Source organism: Gymnoscopelus microlampas (assembly GCF_963454915.1).
Source record: "Gymnoscopelus microlampas genome assembly, chromosome: 24".
NCBI classification, from domain to species: domain Eukaryota; kingdom Metazoa; phylum Chordata; class Actinopteri; order Myctophiformes; family Myctophidae; genus Gymnoscopelus; species Gymnoscopelus microlampas.
Window position 1 is genome coordinate 17,755,450 of NC_139961.1, and position 14,524 is coordinate 17,769,973.

Here is a 14,524-nt window from a genome sequence, read left to right on the forward strand (position 1 = left end):
GCATAATACAGAGACAGACAAAGATAGACAGCTACACAGTTAAGATACCTGGAATGTCTATATATTTCTATATAATATAAATAATTGTATATATAAATACACATTAAAAACGGTTTGACATTGTCTGAAGTAACTGCTTTGTGCACACAGAGCTTTTTCCATTGACTCAATGTATGTTGTACAGGTGCTGTTCACTCCTCTTCAGTGCAAGAGCTCCTTTTTTATGTTATTTTAATTTGTTGTACAAATACGAATGTGACCCATTTTGCAAACACTGCCATATGTGGCTATTATATCATGTCCACGTCACAGGCCTATATAAAGACATCCAGCGAGGAATATTCAGCGGCAGCACACATGCGGTATGCAGAATCCTGTGTCCAAGGAATGTTCAATAGGAGCACACATGTGGAGCACACAAAAGCCAGCAGTTGCTATATAATTTACGTTTTGATACTTTAATGGACATTTTATGGAAGTTTGACGAACTTGACGTTTTAAAGTAAGCAATGGTGTCAGAATGAGTGAGACAGAGACCCTAGACATTGGAGCAACAGCAGTGTCCGTGCTGGAGTCCAGCACTGGCTTTTCTGAGACCCCTAAGAACAGCTGCAGGGACTTCAATAATTTCCAAGATGACCCAGATTTTGCTGCTGTCATCGATAGGGCAGAACAAGCTATCGAGAGAAGAGTCCTTCCTGCCAGGATTTCCCAGGGTTCCAGTGGGAGCTACTTTGTCAAGGATCCCGAACGGAAAATCATTGGAGTTTTCAAACCAAAGTCAGAAGAACCTTACAGTGTCCTGAACCCCAAATGGACCAAATTCTTCCAGAAGTTGTGCTCTCCGTGCTGTTTTGGGCGAAGCTGCATATTGCTGAACCAGGGCTACCTCTCAGAAGCTGCTGCCTCGCTGGTTGACTCCAAGCTGGGTCTGGGACTGGTGCCTAAAACTAAGGTGGTCTATCTATCCAGCGAGACATTCCACTACAGTGCTATCGAACGCTTCCTCAGAACGGGCCCCATGCCAGCCAAGGTGGGTTCATTTCAGCTGTGTGTCGAAGGTTACCAGGATGCCTAATATTGGCTGAAACGCTTTGAGGCGAATCCTCTGCCTGACAACATCAGCAAACAGCTACAGTTACAGTTTGAGAGGCTGGTTGTGTTGGACTACATTATCAGAAACACAGACAGAGGGAATGACAACTGGTTGATCAAGTATGAGAAGCCAGGAGAAGAAAGAGAGGGAGAAAAGGACAAAGAATGTACAGAAATCAGTCAAGACGTCTCCATCAAAATAGCAGCCATAGACAATGGCCTCGCATTCCCCTTTAAACACCCTGACGAATGGAGAGCCTATCCTTTCTACTGGGCATGGCTACCCCAGGCCAAAGTGGCGTTCTCTCAGGAGACCAGAGACCTGGTGTTGTCCCGTCTCTCCGACATCCACTTTGTCCAGGACCTCTGTGAGGACCTCCAAGAAATGTTTAAGATGGATCAAGGCTTTGACAAGGCCATATTTGAGGGACAGATGTCCGTTATGAGGGGCCAGGTGTTGAACCTGTGTCATGGGCAGCGATGTCCTCACAAAAACCTTCCACTGCAAACGGCCATTATTCACCCACTGTTAGTTAGAATGTGAGGGGTCTTCACCTCCTGGTAGTCAGCATGTGAGGGGTCTTCACCTCCTGGTAGTCAGAAGGTTAGGTCTCCGACCTTTCAATTGTTTTTCTGAGGTAATGCAAAGGTCCTCTGCGACACATTGTTATTGTTTTGATGTCACTTTCATTGCACAACGCATCGTTCGACACATATGTTGATACTTGTCGCGCAAAGCATAACTTTACCGTAAGAGAGAGTCTAGCATAGCTCTCCTAGAGACCCCATAACCATACAACAATGGGGCTTTTGTTTTTTACCCACCCGGCCAATGTACCCACTAAAGGCTCTTGCATGGTCTCTGAGGCCCACAGCCAAAGAACATGCAGTATACACAAATCGGTGTGTATTGGTCAAAATGGTATTTTCTTGTAACGTTGTGTATTTAATTGCTCCCTGTATTTAATTTCTTAAGAACTTGCCCTTGGACCGTGGCAATTAATAGGGTGACAACTTACATTACATTCACATTATGTTTATGTTTTTTTTATGTTTAACTTTTTAAAACTTTTATAATAGAAGTTCACTGGCAGTCAAATCATGCTGAAACCTTGCACAAAACGGAGACGACTGACACCATAGATGACTGACATCATAAATGACATGACTGACATCATAGTCTGGCAACATGAAGTCCAAGATCAGCATTATTATAGCCTGTCTCGTTGTTTCATAATGAGATCAGGAGTAATGTTTACAGTGTGCCTCTGACGGAGGCAGAACCATCTAGAAGATGCTCTGTGTGTATGTCTGTCCCGGGGCCTGATCTTGCAAATCGCTGGACTGATCAGTGCCACGTTTTTGTGCGCACTGTCAGAAGGCCAAGTAAGTAACTCCAGACATATAACTTCCCTCATATATTTTATAGCTTTTTATATAAAAATATTGAACTTAAATGTTATAATGGAATTCAAAGGCAGTCAGATCGGGCTGAATCGTTGCTCAATTATGGTGTCACACATCATAAATGACTGATGTCACAGACTGGCCATGTAAGGTTTGTCATTTACTAGGGAGCCTTTTTTTTTGCCCCCTTTCTTTAAAATATGTAGCTTTAATTTTATAATACTAGATGTTCCCGCACACCTACGTCGTGCCGACGATCCGACCAATATTTCTTAGTCATAGTGGCCTTGTCAGAGTAACCGTTGTACCCGCCTCAGTGTAGCCTGACAGTGCGTCGCGAGTTCGAGTCTTGTTCCTGACGACCTTTGCTGCGTGTCTCTCCCTGTTTCTCTCTCCCTCTTTCCTGTCAATATTCACTGAAAAACTATCAAAATCGGCAGTCACTGCCGGCAGCTGCTGCTCCTCCACCGGCAGTTCCGTGGCAGCTTCCGCTGCCGGAAAATGCACTTGTTCCTTCTGGGATCTTGGACAATCAAACATGTGAACATTTTTAAATATGTTAAAATGTAGGTTTTTCTAGTTTTCTTGAGTGTCTTGTATTTTTGGTCAAAACTAGGCCTTTTTTACTGTTGTTGTTTTTTTCTCTTCTGTTTGAACCCTTTTAGTAATGTTTATGTGCTCTTTTTTGTAATGTTGCTAGTTTTCTGCATGGGGACTACGGATGGAAATTAGCATTCTTGCTAAATCCGGTGTATTTACACAGCATTTTATGTGTTCCCGTCCAAATAAACGTATACATATATGACACATGTCATAGACAGAACAACTGGGCCTTGGCGGACATTCAGTATGTGATCCACCGAATGCATAAAGCGCGCTAGTCTGACTTTGTAGTCTCTAGTGAATCTGTTGTTAGTGCATTTATATCCATCTCTATAAAATCTATGCATGCTTATCGGTCTGGCCCCCAAATATCTCTGTTGAACTGTTAGACTGATCAACCTCAAACTTGGCATGAGTATTTACATTTTTCGATACTTTATACCAGTACTTTTCCATTACATTTCGGAGGCAAATATTGTACTTTTTGCTCCTCTACTTATTTGAAACTTAGACTTGGATGAATAATACAAAACATAGATTAACTATTTAAAGCCTATAGTAAGGATATTTGAGAATAGCAGCTCACACCATGTCACAATGAACGTGTTGCAGGTTTTGGGGTACTTTTGTAGTATATTACACCATGATCTTTGCAAAACAAAAGATTGCAATGCATTATAATTATGATGGGCTTCAAAGAAAGTGTTACTGTGATATCTTGTGTGCAAGTGGACCTTTTGGCATAAGCGGGGCGCTAGAGGAAAGGCCATTGGATCATCAAAATATGTTGGTTTAATCTTCCAGGGAGCATGAAGAATCATAACATCATAACAAATTACATGACAATCCAGCCGGTAATTTTAGATATATCTGGTTTAGGACCAAAGTGTTACCAGGGGTTATACTAATTATAAACACTTGCACATGTATGTTTTTGAAACAACTGTTACAAAATTATAGATTAACCTGCATAATATAACTATAAAATACAAATGTAATCAGAAAAAAGCCAAAGATTCAATCTTATTTTGAATAAAAATGTTATTGTTTGCTTGAGCACATAACTCCAAAACAGAAGTATCTTTTACAAAACAGTTCACAATGCCCCCGAACTGAATCACGATGACAAAATGGCACATTTAGTTTAATTTAATTAGCAAAATATCCTAAAACACTGGTATACACAGTTTTTTTTTCTTTTTCACTACCCTCTGATGCAGGGCTCTATTCTGAACCAATGCTACTGTATTTTTGCTAATGCTATATAATGCTATATACCCCGATGCAGGGCTCTACCACCAGTGGACACAGGCACCACCAGGGGAGCCAGTTGGAAAGGAGAGGAACATGAAAACAAAAATACATTCACAATAATAATCTCTCAAATTTATAAAGCGCTTTTCCAAGTACCCAAAAATGCATAAAAGACTATTCATAAGACTATTGTGCCAATTTAAGCACTTTCAACTCTAATTTGGGCCTCATTATTGCTTCAATGTTTTTGTACAATCTACAAGCTCACAATGCTCACAATGTGTCCTGTATCAATTCCTATATTCAACATTTTACTTGAGTAACTTGAGTACAAAAGTATTGGCATCAAAAGAACAAAATGTCAAAATCTGTCAAAAATAGCTGAGTGTCTATGTGTTTTATAATAATAATCTAGCTAATTTTTTCCAATAATTGTAGTGCAGTAAAAAAAAAAGTACAGTATTTGCCTCTGACATGTAGTCGATTTGAATTATTGGGAGCTTGTAGATTGGCTATTTTCACCATTCTTCAAGCCATTTTGTTAGAACTATTCCTTGGAATTGAAAAGTTTGTGAACCCCTGTCAGCAGACACCCAGAACATTGAATACATGACATGCAGTTAATTATATCAATCATTACATAATCACCTGTAATAAGACCCCCATAAACATTGAATACATCACATAAACATCAAATGCATGACATAAAGTTATTTCTATCAATCATTACATAATGATCAAATGACCACTGAGGAGCCAGACCACCACCATCCAAAGTGTGTGTGTGTGTGTGTGTGTGTGTGTGTGTGTGTGTGTGTGTGTGTGTGTGTGTGTGTGTGTGTGTGTGTGTGTGTGTGTGTGTGTGTGTGTGTGTGTGTGTGTGTGTGTGTGTGTGTGTGTGTGTGTGTGCACACATACATACATACATGCATGTATGTGTGCATAATATGCGTGTGTGAGCGTCTGTGTTTGTGATTTCCTGTGTATTCACTATCATTTCAGCAGGTGTCTTTGTGAAGGAGGTCGAGTGTTCCTCCAGGACATAGGATACTACTGTACCTCCTCTATTGGACACAGAGACACTGACGAGCCTGGCCTCTGACACACACCAACCCTGAACCCAGGGTAGAGGGGTCCAGTGAATGTGGACTGGAAGGTGTACAGGTGTGTCAGTGTGTCAGAGGAGACTCCATAGAAGGTCAGAGTGCCAGCAGGCCAGTCCAGATACACTCCTACTCTGCCGGAGCGAGAGGAGGGACGGACACGGAGGGCAGTTTCCTTCTCATTGTGACTCACAGAGTACTTGTTGCCGTATTCACGAGTACCATTACATACCAGACACCAGGACTGGTCATTGCTTCCAAACAGACTGATACCACCCCATCTCTTGATTCCTCTGTATGTCATTGCTATCCAAACCCAATCACTCCACTCTACCTCCCAGTAACTGCGTCCAGTCAGACCTTCTCTACACATCACCTGGTGCCAGTCGGTAAATCTGTCTGGGTGATGAGGATACATCTGACCCTTTCCCACGTTTGTCACCTTCCTGTTGTTCTCAGACAGAGAGAGCTCTTTATGTGCTGTGTTTGGATCCAGCGTGATTTCACAGACATCTGATGGGAAGAACAAGATAAATAGCCGACCTACAAGCTGACAACGTGTCATGATGCAACACATTGTGAGCTTGTAGATTAATATTGCATACTTATTAGCCTACAAATGATTAGTTGTTAACATCTTCATTCAGAGTAGGTTGTGAATGAGTGAATGTACATGCTACTGTGTATATGAGCTGTTCATCTACATAATCTGGATGTGTGCTGCTTTGATTTCATGAATACAACACTGTTTTACTTACACTTCCTCACATCTGGTTTCAGCTGACTCACTGCACCATGGTCAACACTGGGGGTGGAAGAGAGACAGTAACAATGATTGATAATGATTGTACGCCATTAAACAGTAAACAATACAGTATAGCATCACAATATGATTGAGAAAACATTTCCCTATTTAAATCTAGTGATCATTATTGGCACTTAGAGGCATCAAGTACATGGGTTAAAGCTCATACCGTCTAATGTTAAGCACACTGAAATTATATGATTTGAATATACTGTATTAAAAAAATGATCTGGCGCCTCCCTATGGGTGCACAAGGGTGCACAGGCACCCCCATGGCACCGCCAGGGGGTGGCACCACCCCACCCCTCGCAACCCCCCCTTTGTTTGTCTTGCTTAAAGGGTAAGACCACTTTGGTAGAGGTTTGGGTTGTGTAGTTACCTTGCCATGATGTAACTCCAAAGGTGGGCAAGAAATAAAAAAGAATTGCTCCATTGATTAGAAATTGATAATTCAAAATATGCTCCTCATTGACTTACATTGTACGGTAAAACAGCTCTCAAAGTCACTCTTTTAGCACATAAATGAACCCAAACGTAGCTGATTCAGCCAATATAGAACATCACCAAACCCAGTACTGTTTTTTTTTTTAATGAAAATGTCAACTTCCTGTTGATTTTACTAATTGAAGATCTGGATCCGGATCCGCCGATCCAGTCCGGGTTTTCCACTTATCAAAAATGGCAAAATCAACAGGAAGTTGACATTTTTATTTAAAAAAAAAACAGTACTGGGTTTGGTGATGTTCTATATTGTCTGAATCAACTTTGTTTGCGTTCGTTTTTGTGCTAAAAGAGTGACTTTGAGAGCAGTTTTACCGTACAATGTAAGTCAATGAGGAGCATATTTTGAATTATCAATTTCTAATCAATGGAGCAATTATTTTTTATTTCTTGCCCACCTTTGGAGTTACATCATGGCAAGGTTACTACACAACCCAAACCTCTACCAAAGTGGTCTTGCCCTTTAATATGAATAAATAAACAGTGGTTCTTTTTCGCTCTGTCAGTCTGCAGTCTCTGTCGTCGTTGGTACGCAAAAGACTACCCATCCCAGAATGCTCGGTGCAAAATGGATTCCGGTGCATTTCCTGTTTACATGGGCATTGGCAACTCGCTTCCAATCCAAAGTTACATGCGAGAGCGCAATTGTGCTCAGTCTACCCACCAGTTATCTGAACAGCTTTTTTTCTGATTTGCGTTGCCTGAAAACTACTAAACTGACTCACGGTCAAAATGGATTCCGGTGCATTTCCTGTTTACATGGGCATTGGCAACTCGCTTCCAATCCAAAGTTACATGCGAGAGCGCAATTGTGCTCAGTCTACCCACCAGTTATCTGAACAGCTTTTTTTCTGATTTGCGTTGCCTGAAAACTACTAAACTGACTCACGGTCACCTGACAGTGACATGCTGAAGCTGAACCCTTTGGACATATACATGACAATGAGTGCTTTCATCCCCAGAGCGCAAGGCCATGCTTGGTTTATTATGATCTAACAACTCGCCCCGCATCAGCTCAAGGTACAGTAATGGCCACCTTTCAGAAATGGACATGCACGCACGCACAGCGTCTGTACTTTTGGAGAAGTTTTCTCTTTTGAGGACGCGGTGGAGTGTCGGCTGTAGACATTTTGAAACAGCGTGGTGCCGCTGCGGCTGCGCGAGCAGTGACTGACTGAGCAGAGGTAACTATGCATATTAATGCATCTGCCACAGCTTTATGACTTTTTTCAATAAAGACTTAAAAATATTTTAAAGTTTATTTAAGTTTTATAGTTATGCATTACAACTCACAGCTATAATGTATAAGTTCAGTGGTGCAAAGTACATTCTCACACAGACAGATTTCTCACTCTGTAATTGATATTACTAACATCCAGTTCTTTAGAATCTATGCTCAATATCAAATAAGTATAAGGGAAGAACAGATCTTGATCAATGCTTTATATTACAGGATCATGTCTTTACTGTAATCACTGTCTAAAGGCCTGTTCATACCAGAGATTCACGAAGAGATGGGAACATTCACCCATGCACCCAGGGACGGATTATGGCTTGGGCAAAGTGTGCACGTGCACAGGGCCCTGAGCCAATGGGGGGCCTTGGATTTAATAGGCTTTTAAAAAAATATATATAATATATATAAAATATCTATATATATACCCTAACCCTAACCCTAAAACCGAATCCGTTGCGATTTCGTGCACAGGGCCCATTTCCACTTTAATCCGTCTATGCATGCACCAAGTTTCTCATACCTAAGAGTGTCCGTTTTACTGTGTGGATCCTTCGCAACAGCAGGGAGCAGCGCCACATGACTGTCCAACTCTCTCAAAGGGGAAGTGTTAGAGCTCAGAGCCGAAGAAAAGCCTTTCTCTGTCAAGAAAGTCATTGTCATTGAATGCAAATTGTGAGATGCTGTAAGTAATATTGTTTTGGTTGAAACAAAAAGTAGTTTTGTTGTTTTGTTAAAAGGTTAAAGGAGGAGTTCACCCCAAAAAAGACTTATTTTCTATCAATTACACACCCCATGAAGCCTTGATTTCATGGATTTATTTTTGGTTTTGTGGCATTCCTAAGACAACAATTTGATGACCGTGTGTATTTCCGGCAGGAGACACAAATAATCTACTTTGTGTCTCCTACCGGATACATTAGCCGGTAGGAGACGGCAATCAAATTATTAGCTTAGGAATGCGACAAAAAACAAAAATAATCCATGGATTCAAGGCTTCATAAAATAAGTATTTTTTTGTGTGAACTCCTCCTTTAAAGCTCTATATTCTGATAGTAATCATTGCTATAGAGTAACAGCAGTCTCCCTGTCTCTCCAGCTGTGTGTGTGTGTGTGTGTGTGTGTGTGTGTGTGTGTGTGTGTGTGTGTGTGTGTGTGTGTGTGTGTGTGTGTGTGTGCGTGCGTGTGCGTGTGTTAGATGCCCTTATTTTCTTTTATCGTGTATCACTGTTACTATGCTGCTGCTATGCCCGAGGAGTTGAACGGTAGTTGATGTGACTGTTCACAAGACATAACAATGACTGGCTAAAACATGGGGAAAATAAATCTATTTTAGCCTACTGACCAGTCTGGGCTAATGCAGTCCTCGGTTTCTCCGTTTCTGTCTTCATATCACATTTCTGCTGAGCTAAAATGACAGTTTGAAGATATGTTTATGTTTTTTGATAAACCATTTAATCTCGAAAAAGGGTTTTTAATGATCCAATTCTCACCATGCTGTGTGTTTTCAGAGATGACATTGTTGCATTCCTTCTTTGTCTTCCTCAGCTCTTCATCTTTCTGCTCTGTCTCTTTATGGCTGCACTGCTGTTCACTCTCTTTCTCTCTCATTTGTTGTGTCGGAAGTTCATTACTTTCCTTCAATTGTTTGTCTTTCTCTCCTGGTTTATTGTCTCTCTCTGTCAGCCTCTGGTTTATCTTCTCCTGGTCACTCTCCCTTTCCTGCATTTGTTTGTGTGTTTCGGTCTGCTGTCTATAACTTTCATTCAATAGTTGGTCTTTCTCTCCTAGTTTCTGATCTCTTTCTATCAGTCCCTGTTTGAGCTTTTTCAGTTCACCCTCTCTTTCCTCCAATAGTTGGTCTTTCTCTCCTAGTTCCTTGTCTCTCTCTATCAGTGTCTGGTTGATCTTCCCCAGTTGACTCTCTCTTTCTTTAAGTTGAACTGTGAGCTTCTCTACTAGGCTGTGCATGCCCTGCAGTTCCTTTTCTGTCTCCCCTAATTCCTTCTTTTTCCCTATCAGTCTCTGGTTGATCGTCCACAGTTCACTCTCTCTTTCCTTCAGTAGTTGGTCTTTCTGTCCTAATTTCTTGTCTTTCTCTATCATCATCTGGCTGATCTTCTCCAGTTCACTCTGTCTTTCCTTCAGCAGTTGGTCTTTCTCTCCTAATGTCTTGTCTGTTTCTGTCAGTCTATGGCTAATCTTATCCAGTTCACTCTCTTTTTCATTCAGCTGAACCGTGAGCTCCTCTATTTGGTTGTTCAGGCCCTGCAGGTCCTGGGTCAGTTCGTGTTGCTGTCGCCTGCTGTCCTCCATCTCTTTGGTGATGTTCTGCAGTTGGCTCTCTTTATGTCTCATGTCATCCATGTGTCTCCCTTGTTAAAAAAAAAAAAAAAAAAAACGATACGTATATACACACACACACACACACACACACACCATCAAACCTTTTTGTTCACAGAAAAAGGGTAGTTTAAACTAAATATATTTCCACTCACCAGCAGTAGCAGAATCAACTTGGGACAGTGTTTGGGTTGCCGCAGCAGCTGGAGGCCCACTCAAAAACTCTGCATGAAAACAGGGGTATTAGTCAAACTATGTGACTTCTATATTTCCTCTATATTTCCACCAAACATGTTTATTGGATGTCTATGGTAACTTACAATTTACAGAGATCTAGTACTTGTTTAATGCCTCCTGCTGTAGTCTAGGCCATTGGTTCTCAAAGTGGGGTCCGGGGACCCCCAGGGATCCTTGGGGGGATACCAGGGGGTCCCCAGCAAAATGTGTTAAAGGACAACTTTGTTTTTTTTACAACCAAGGTTTATGTAATTAAAGTAAATAAAAGATGAGTGTTAACATTTTCAAATGTACTGCTTTCTATAGTTTTAGATCTTTTTTTACAGTGGGCGGGGGCATTCTGTCCGGTGGCTAAATATGTCTTTTTTTACACAATAACCCGGCTTTTTCTTTGTTATTATTTACAGTAGCTCTTCTAGCCCCCAATAACTCACATCTGGCCATCAAAGACCACAGGACCTTTTTTATTGTGTAAAAAAGGCATATTTAGCCACCGGACAGAATGCCCCCGCCCACTGTAAAAAATATCGCGAAAATTGCTAAATAACACTCATCTTTTATTTACTTTAATTACAAGTTAAAATATAAACCTTGGTTATAAAAAAACAAAGTTGTCCTTTATTAAAGCGTCACAATAATTCTTCCACTTTAAACTTTTATACTTTGGCTGTTCAAAAATAGCAGATATACAAGCTCATAGCGCGACACAGAGTGCTGCACTATGAGCTTGTGGATCTGCTATTTTTGAAAAATCATGAACAGTTTTTGCAAACCTTTGAATATATATATATATATTTTTAAGCGAACATTTGTAACTCAAATCTTTGCTTCTGGGGGTCCCTGGCACAGCATATTTTCAGGTGGGGGTCCGCGGCCACATACATATCAATTTGGGGGTCCTTGGCACGAAAAAGTTTGAGAACCACTGGTCTAGGCTTTCACATTGATTAATTTCAAGTTAATGGTCTGTCTTTGTTCACATATAAAGATCATTTGCCAGTAAAATATTGGGTGGGGGGGTTGAAGATGCAGTTCAAGTTAATGTATGGCTATTGGACTGGCTTTTTCTGGACGGTCACAACCTCCCTATAAGACATTTGGCCCTAAACTATCCAGTACTTTACAGACCAACAGCAGTATCTTGAGATATGTTTTTTTTTGACAGACAGGAAGCAGAGCTTCCCCTTAAGGGTCCATTTGGTTCCATTTGTACAGTAGTACTAATTAATACGTTATGTTCATATGGCTGCAGGTGGGTGGGGCGGATGGCAGACACTTTCTTATTATTTATATTTACGCACAGATTTGAATGAGAGTTCATTCATGCATTTCTCTCTCTATACACACACGCGCACACACACACACACACACACACACACACACACACACACACACACACACACACACACACACACTCACACTCACACTCACACTCACACTCACACTCACACTCACACACACACACACTCTCTTACCGCTGGGTATTTTCTTCAGTAGATCATTCCTGTTCATCTTCTTCAGAACATTCGACACAATCATGGCTGCTTTGATGGGATAGGTCTGCATGATCAGATCGACGGTGTCCATGGTGTTTGCCTTCTTCAGGTGGCCCTTTGCGATCGGATGGCAGCCTTCAAGGTTAACGGTCTGTTGCAGACGCCACTTGAACTTCTCGAAATCCTCCTCTTGCAGCTCCTCCAGGATTTCCCAGATAGGTTCATTAAGTCGCTCCATGGTTGACTTCTGGTACAAACAGCAGTGGTGGAAAAAGTACTCATATGTTTTACTTAAGTAAAAGTATCAATACTGCAATGTAGAAGTACTCTGTTACAAGTAAAAGTCCGGAATTGAAAAAGGGCTTGAGTAAAAGTACTAAAGTATTGGTATCAAAATGTACTTAAAGTACCAAAAGTAAAAGTACAAAAATGTTTGATAATAGCAGATCTACAAGCTCACAACACATCGCGATGCGACACGTTGTGAGCTTGTAGATCGGCTATTTTCAAATAGCCTAGGTATAAATTAGGGCTAAAGTGGTTCATGTATGTTTTATAATAATACTTTATGTCTGCAAAGTAACTAGCCTATAGTAACAAAAGTTTTCAAATAATTGTAGTGGAGTAAAAGTACAATATTTGACTGAGATGTAGTGGAGTAGAAGTAAAAGTATAGACAATTGGAAATACTCCAGTAAAGTAAAAGTACCCCAAATGTGTACTTAAGTACAGTACTTGAGTAAATGTACTTAGTTACTTTACACCACTGCAGCAGACGTTAGCATCTGAACTTCATTCTGTTGATGCATTTCAACATGCTCAAGCTCAGCACTGGCCATCATTAGTTCGGTTTGATCATTCTGTTGTAAATAAACCTATATGTAAGCTGTTATTTCAAGTAGGTTTAATGTTACTACGTGTTGTACAATATGAATATAAAATAGATATTCTCTGTGATGAAAATCTTGAGACACTGTAATGTATACAGTAGATAAATGTATGTATTCACCTTTGAGAAAATGCTGTAAAACTTGTAAACAAAACTTCCTTGTTATAGGCAAGGAAGCTTATTTAACGTGCTGGACGCTGGGGATGCGCCATGACGCTCATGAGTCGCCTAATGCATAAGCGTAGCACCAAATTCTGGGCCCGAGGGGACAAAGATTCACTGTGGGCCCCTCTATGATTTTTTTTCTTTAAAAAAATACCTTCTTTATTTTTAGGCCCACCTTACCTGGGGCCTAGTAACTCAGTCCCCACTTTAATATGTGCAAATCTGTGAATATATATATATATTACTTTAAAGCAAACATTTTTAACTCAAATCCTTGCTTCTGGGGGGTCCCTGGAACCAAATATTGGAACCAAATATTTTGAGATGGGGGGGTCCGCGACCAAATACATATAATTTTGGGGGTCCTTGACAATCATGAAAACATGAATACGTCTTTTAGAAAACTGTTTGTAGAATCGGCTTCAGGTCTTAATGGGTTAAAGTACAGAGCAGTGAAGGGAATGTGTCTGTTGGCTGTCAGAGCAGTTTTGACACTTCATGTATGACTCACCGGTGGAATGAGGTTTGGTAACAATCATTGCTACCTGCTGTTTGGTTTATATGGCCATCACTGAAAATAAAACAAAGACATACTGACTCAATACAATAACGATGGAAATTATTTCACCACATTTGAATGTACACATTGAATCCAATTTCACTTTATACCATCTATTTATAGATATAGTTTGTCATACGGTATACCAGTTGACTAACTCAAAATGTATAAATATACAGATCTGCAAACATCAAATTAAATAGTATTTATACTACTATGCATACATAAAGTTGTACTATACACATATGCAAACAATAAATCCACATCGTCAGACTAAACTGAAACTGGTATAGTTGTAAGGCAATATATTTATCAAACATATTAAAGGTCTGTTATTAGCTAAAATATATTACTATCACAATTATCTTACACAATTATTTCATGCAGTTATTTTTATACAATATAACAACACATAAGTTACTCATCAATCATTTGTAATATTCCCAAAGAGATATTTTATACCCTCATCTGCGGAGGAGACGTCGAAAAGACGCTGTGTATTCGCCTTAATCAGTCCTGAGTGTCTGATGTGCCCTGAGGGTGTTGTCACATCCTCATACTTCTATCAGAGTATGAAAAACATTCCTCTGACATCAAACTAAAGACACACACGCACGCACACGCACACGCACACGCAGAGACAGACACAGACACAGACACAGACACAGACACACACACACACACACACACACACACACACACACACACACACACACACACACACACACACACACACACACACACACACACACACACACACACACACACACACACACACACACACACACACACACACACACACACAGAGAGAGCCAGCCCATAAGCATTTACAC

At 40.5% G+C, this 14,524-nt stretch overlaps 1 protein-coding gene and 1 pseudogene across 4 annotated transcripts; one reads left to right on the plus strand and one right to left on the minus strand.

The window, feature by feature from the left end:
* The first annotated feature begins 520 nt into the window (after positions 1-520).
* On the plus strand, positions 521-1,639 carry LOC311040997 (phosphatidylinositol 4-kinase type 2-beta-like; annotated as a pseudogene). Its single transcript has one exon. The product of its transcript is annotated as a phosphatidylinositol 4-kinase type 2-beta-like (transcript).
* A 3,577-nt stretch (positions 1,640-5,216) lies between these two features.
* LOC311041085 (uncharacterized protein) lies at positions 5,217-14,234 on the minus strand. Of its 3 annotated transcripts, none has more exons than XM_084051531.1 (9): positions 14,154-14,234; positions 13,644-13,703; positions 12,058-12,325; positions 10,501-10,569; positions 9,496-10,377; positions 9,348-9,410; positions 8,526-8,643; positions 6,221-6,267; positions 5,217-5,975 (listed from the first exon to the last, which is right to left on the minus strand). In XM_084051531.1, exons 3-9 carry the CDS (start codon positions 12,314-12,316, stop codon positions 5,410-5,412), a joined length of 2,004 nt encoding a protein of 667 aa, XP_083907657.1. In that variant the 5' UTR covers positions 12,317-12,325; positions 13,644-13,703; positions 14,154-14,234; the 3' UTR covers positions 5,217-5,409. The 3 variants fall into 3 exon arrangements, with proteins under 3 accessions (XP_083907657.1, XP_083907658.1, XP_083907659.1); XM_084051532.1 differs by having other exon boundaries at positions 12,058-12,322; positions 14,154-14,185; XM_084051533.1 differs by lacking the exon at positions 9,348-9,410.
* Between the last annotated feature and the right edge of the window lie 290 nt (positions 14,235-14,524).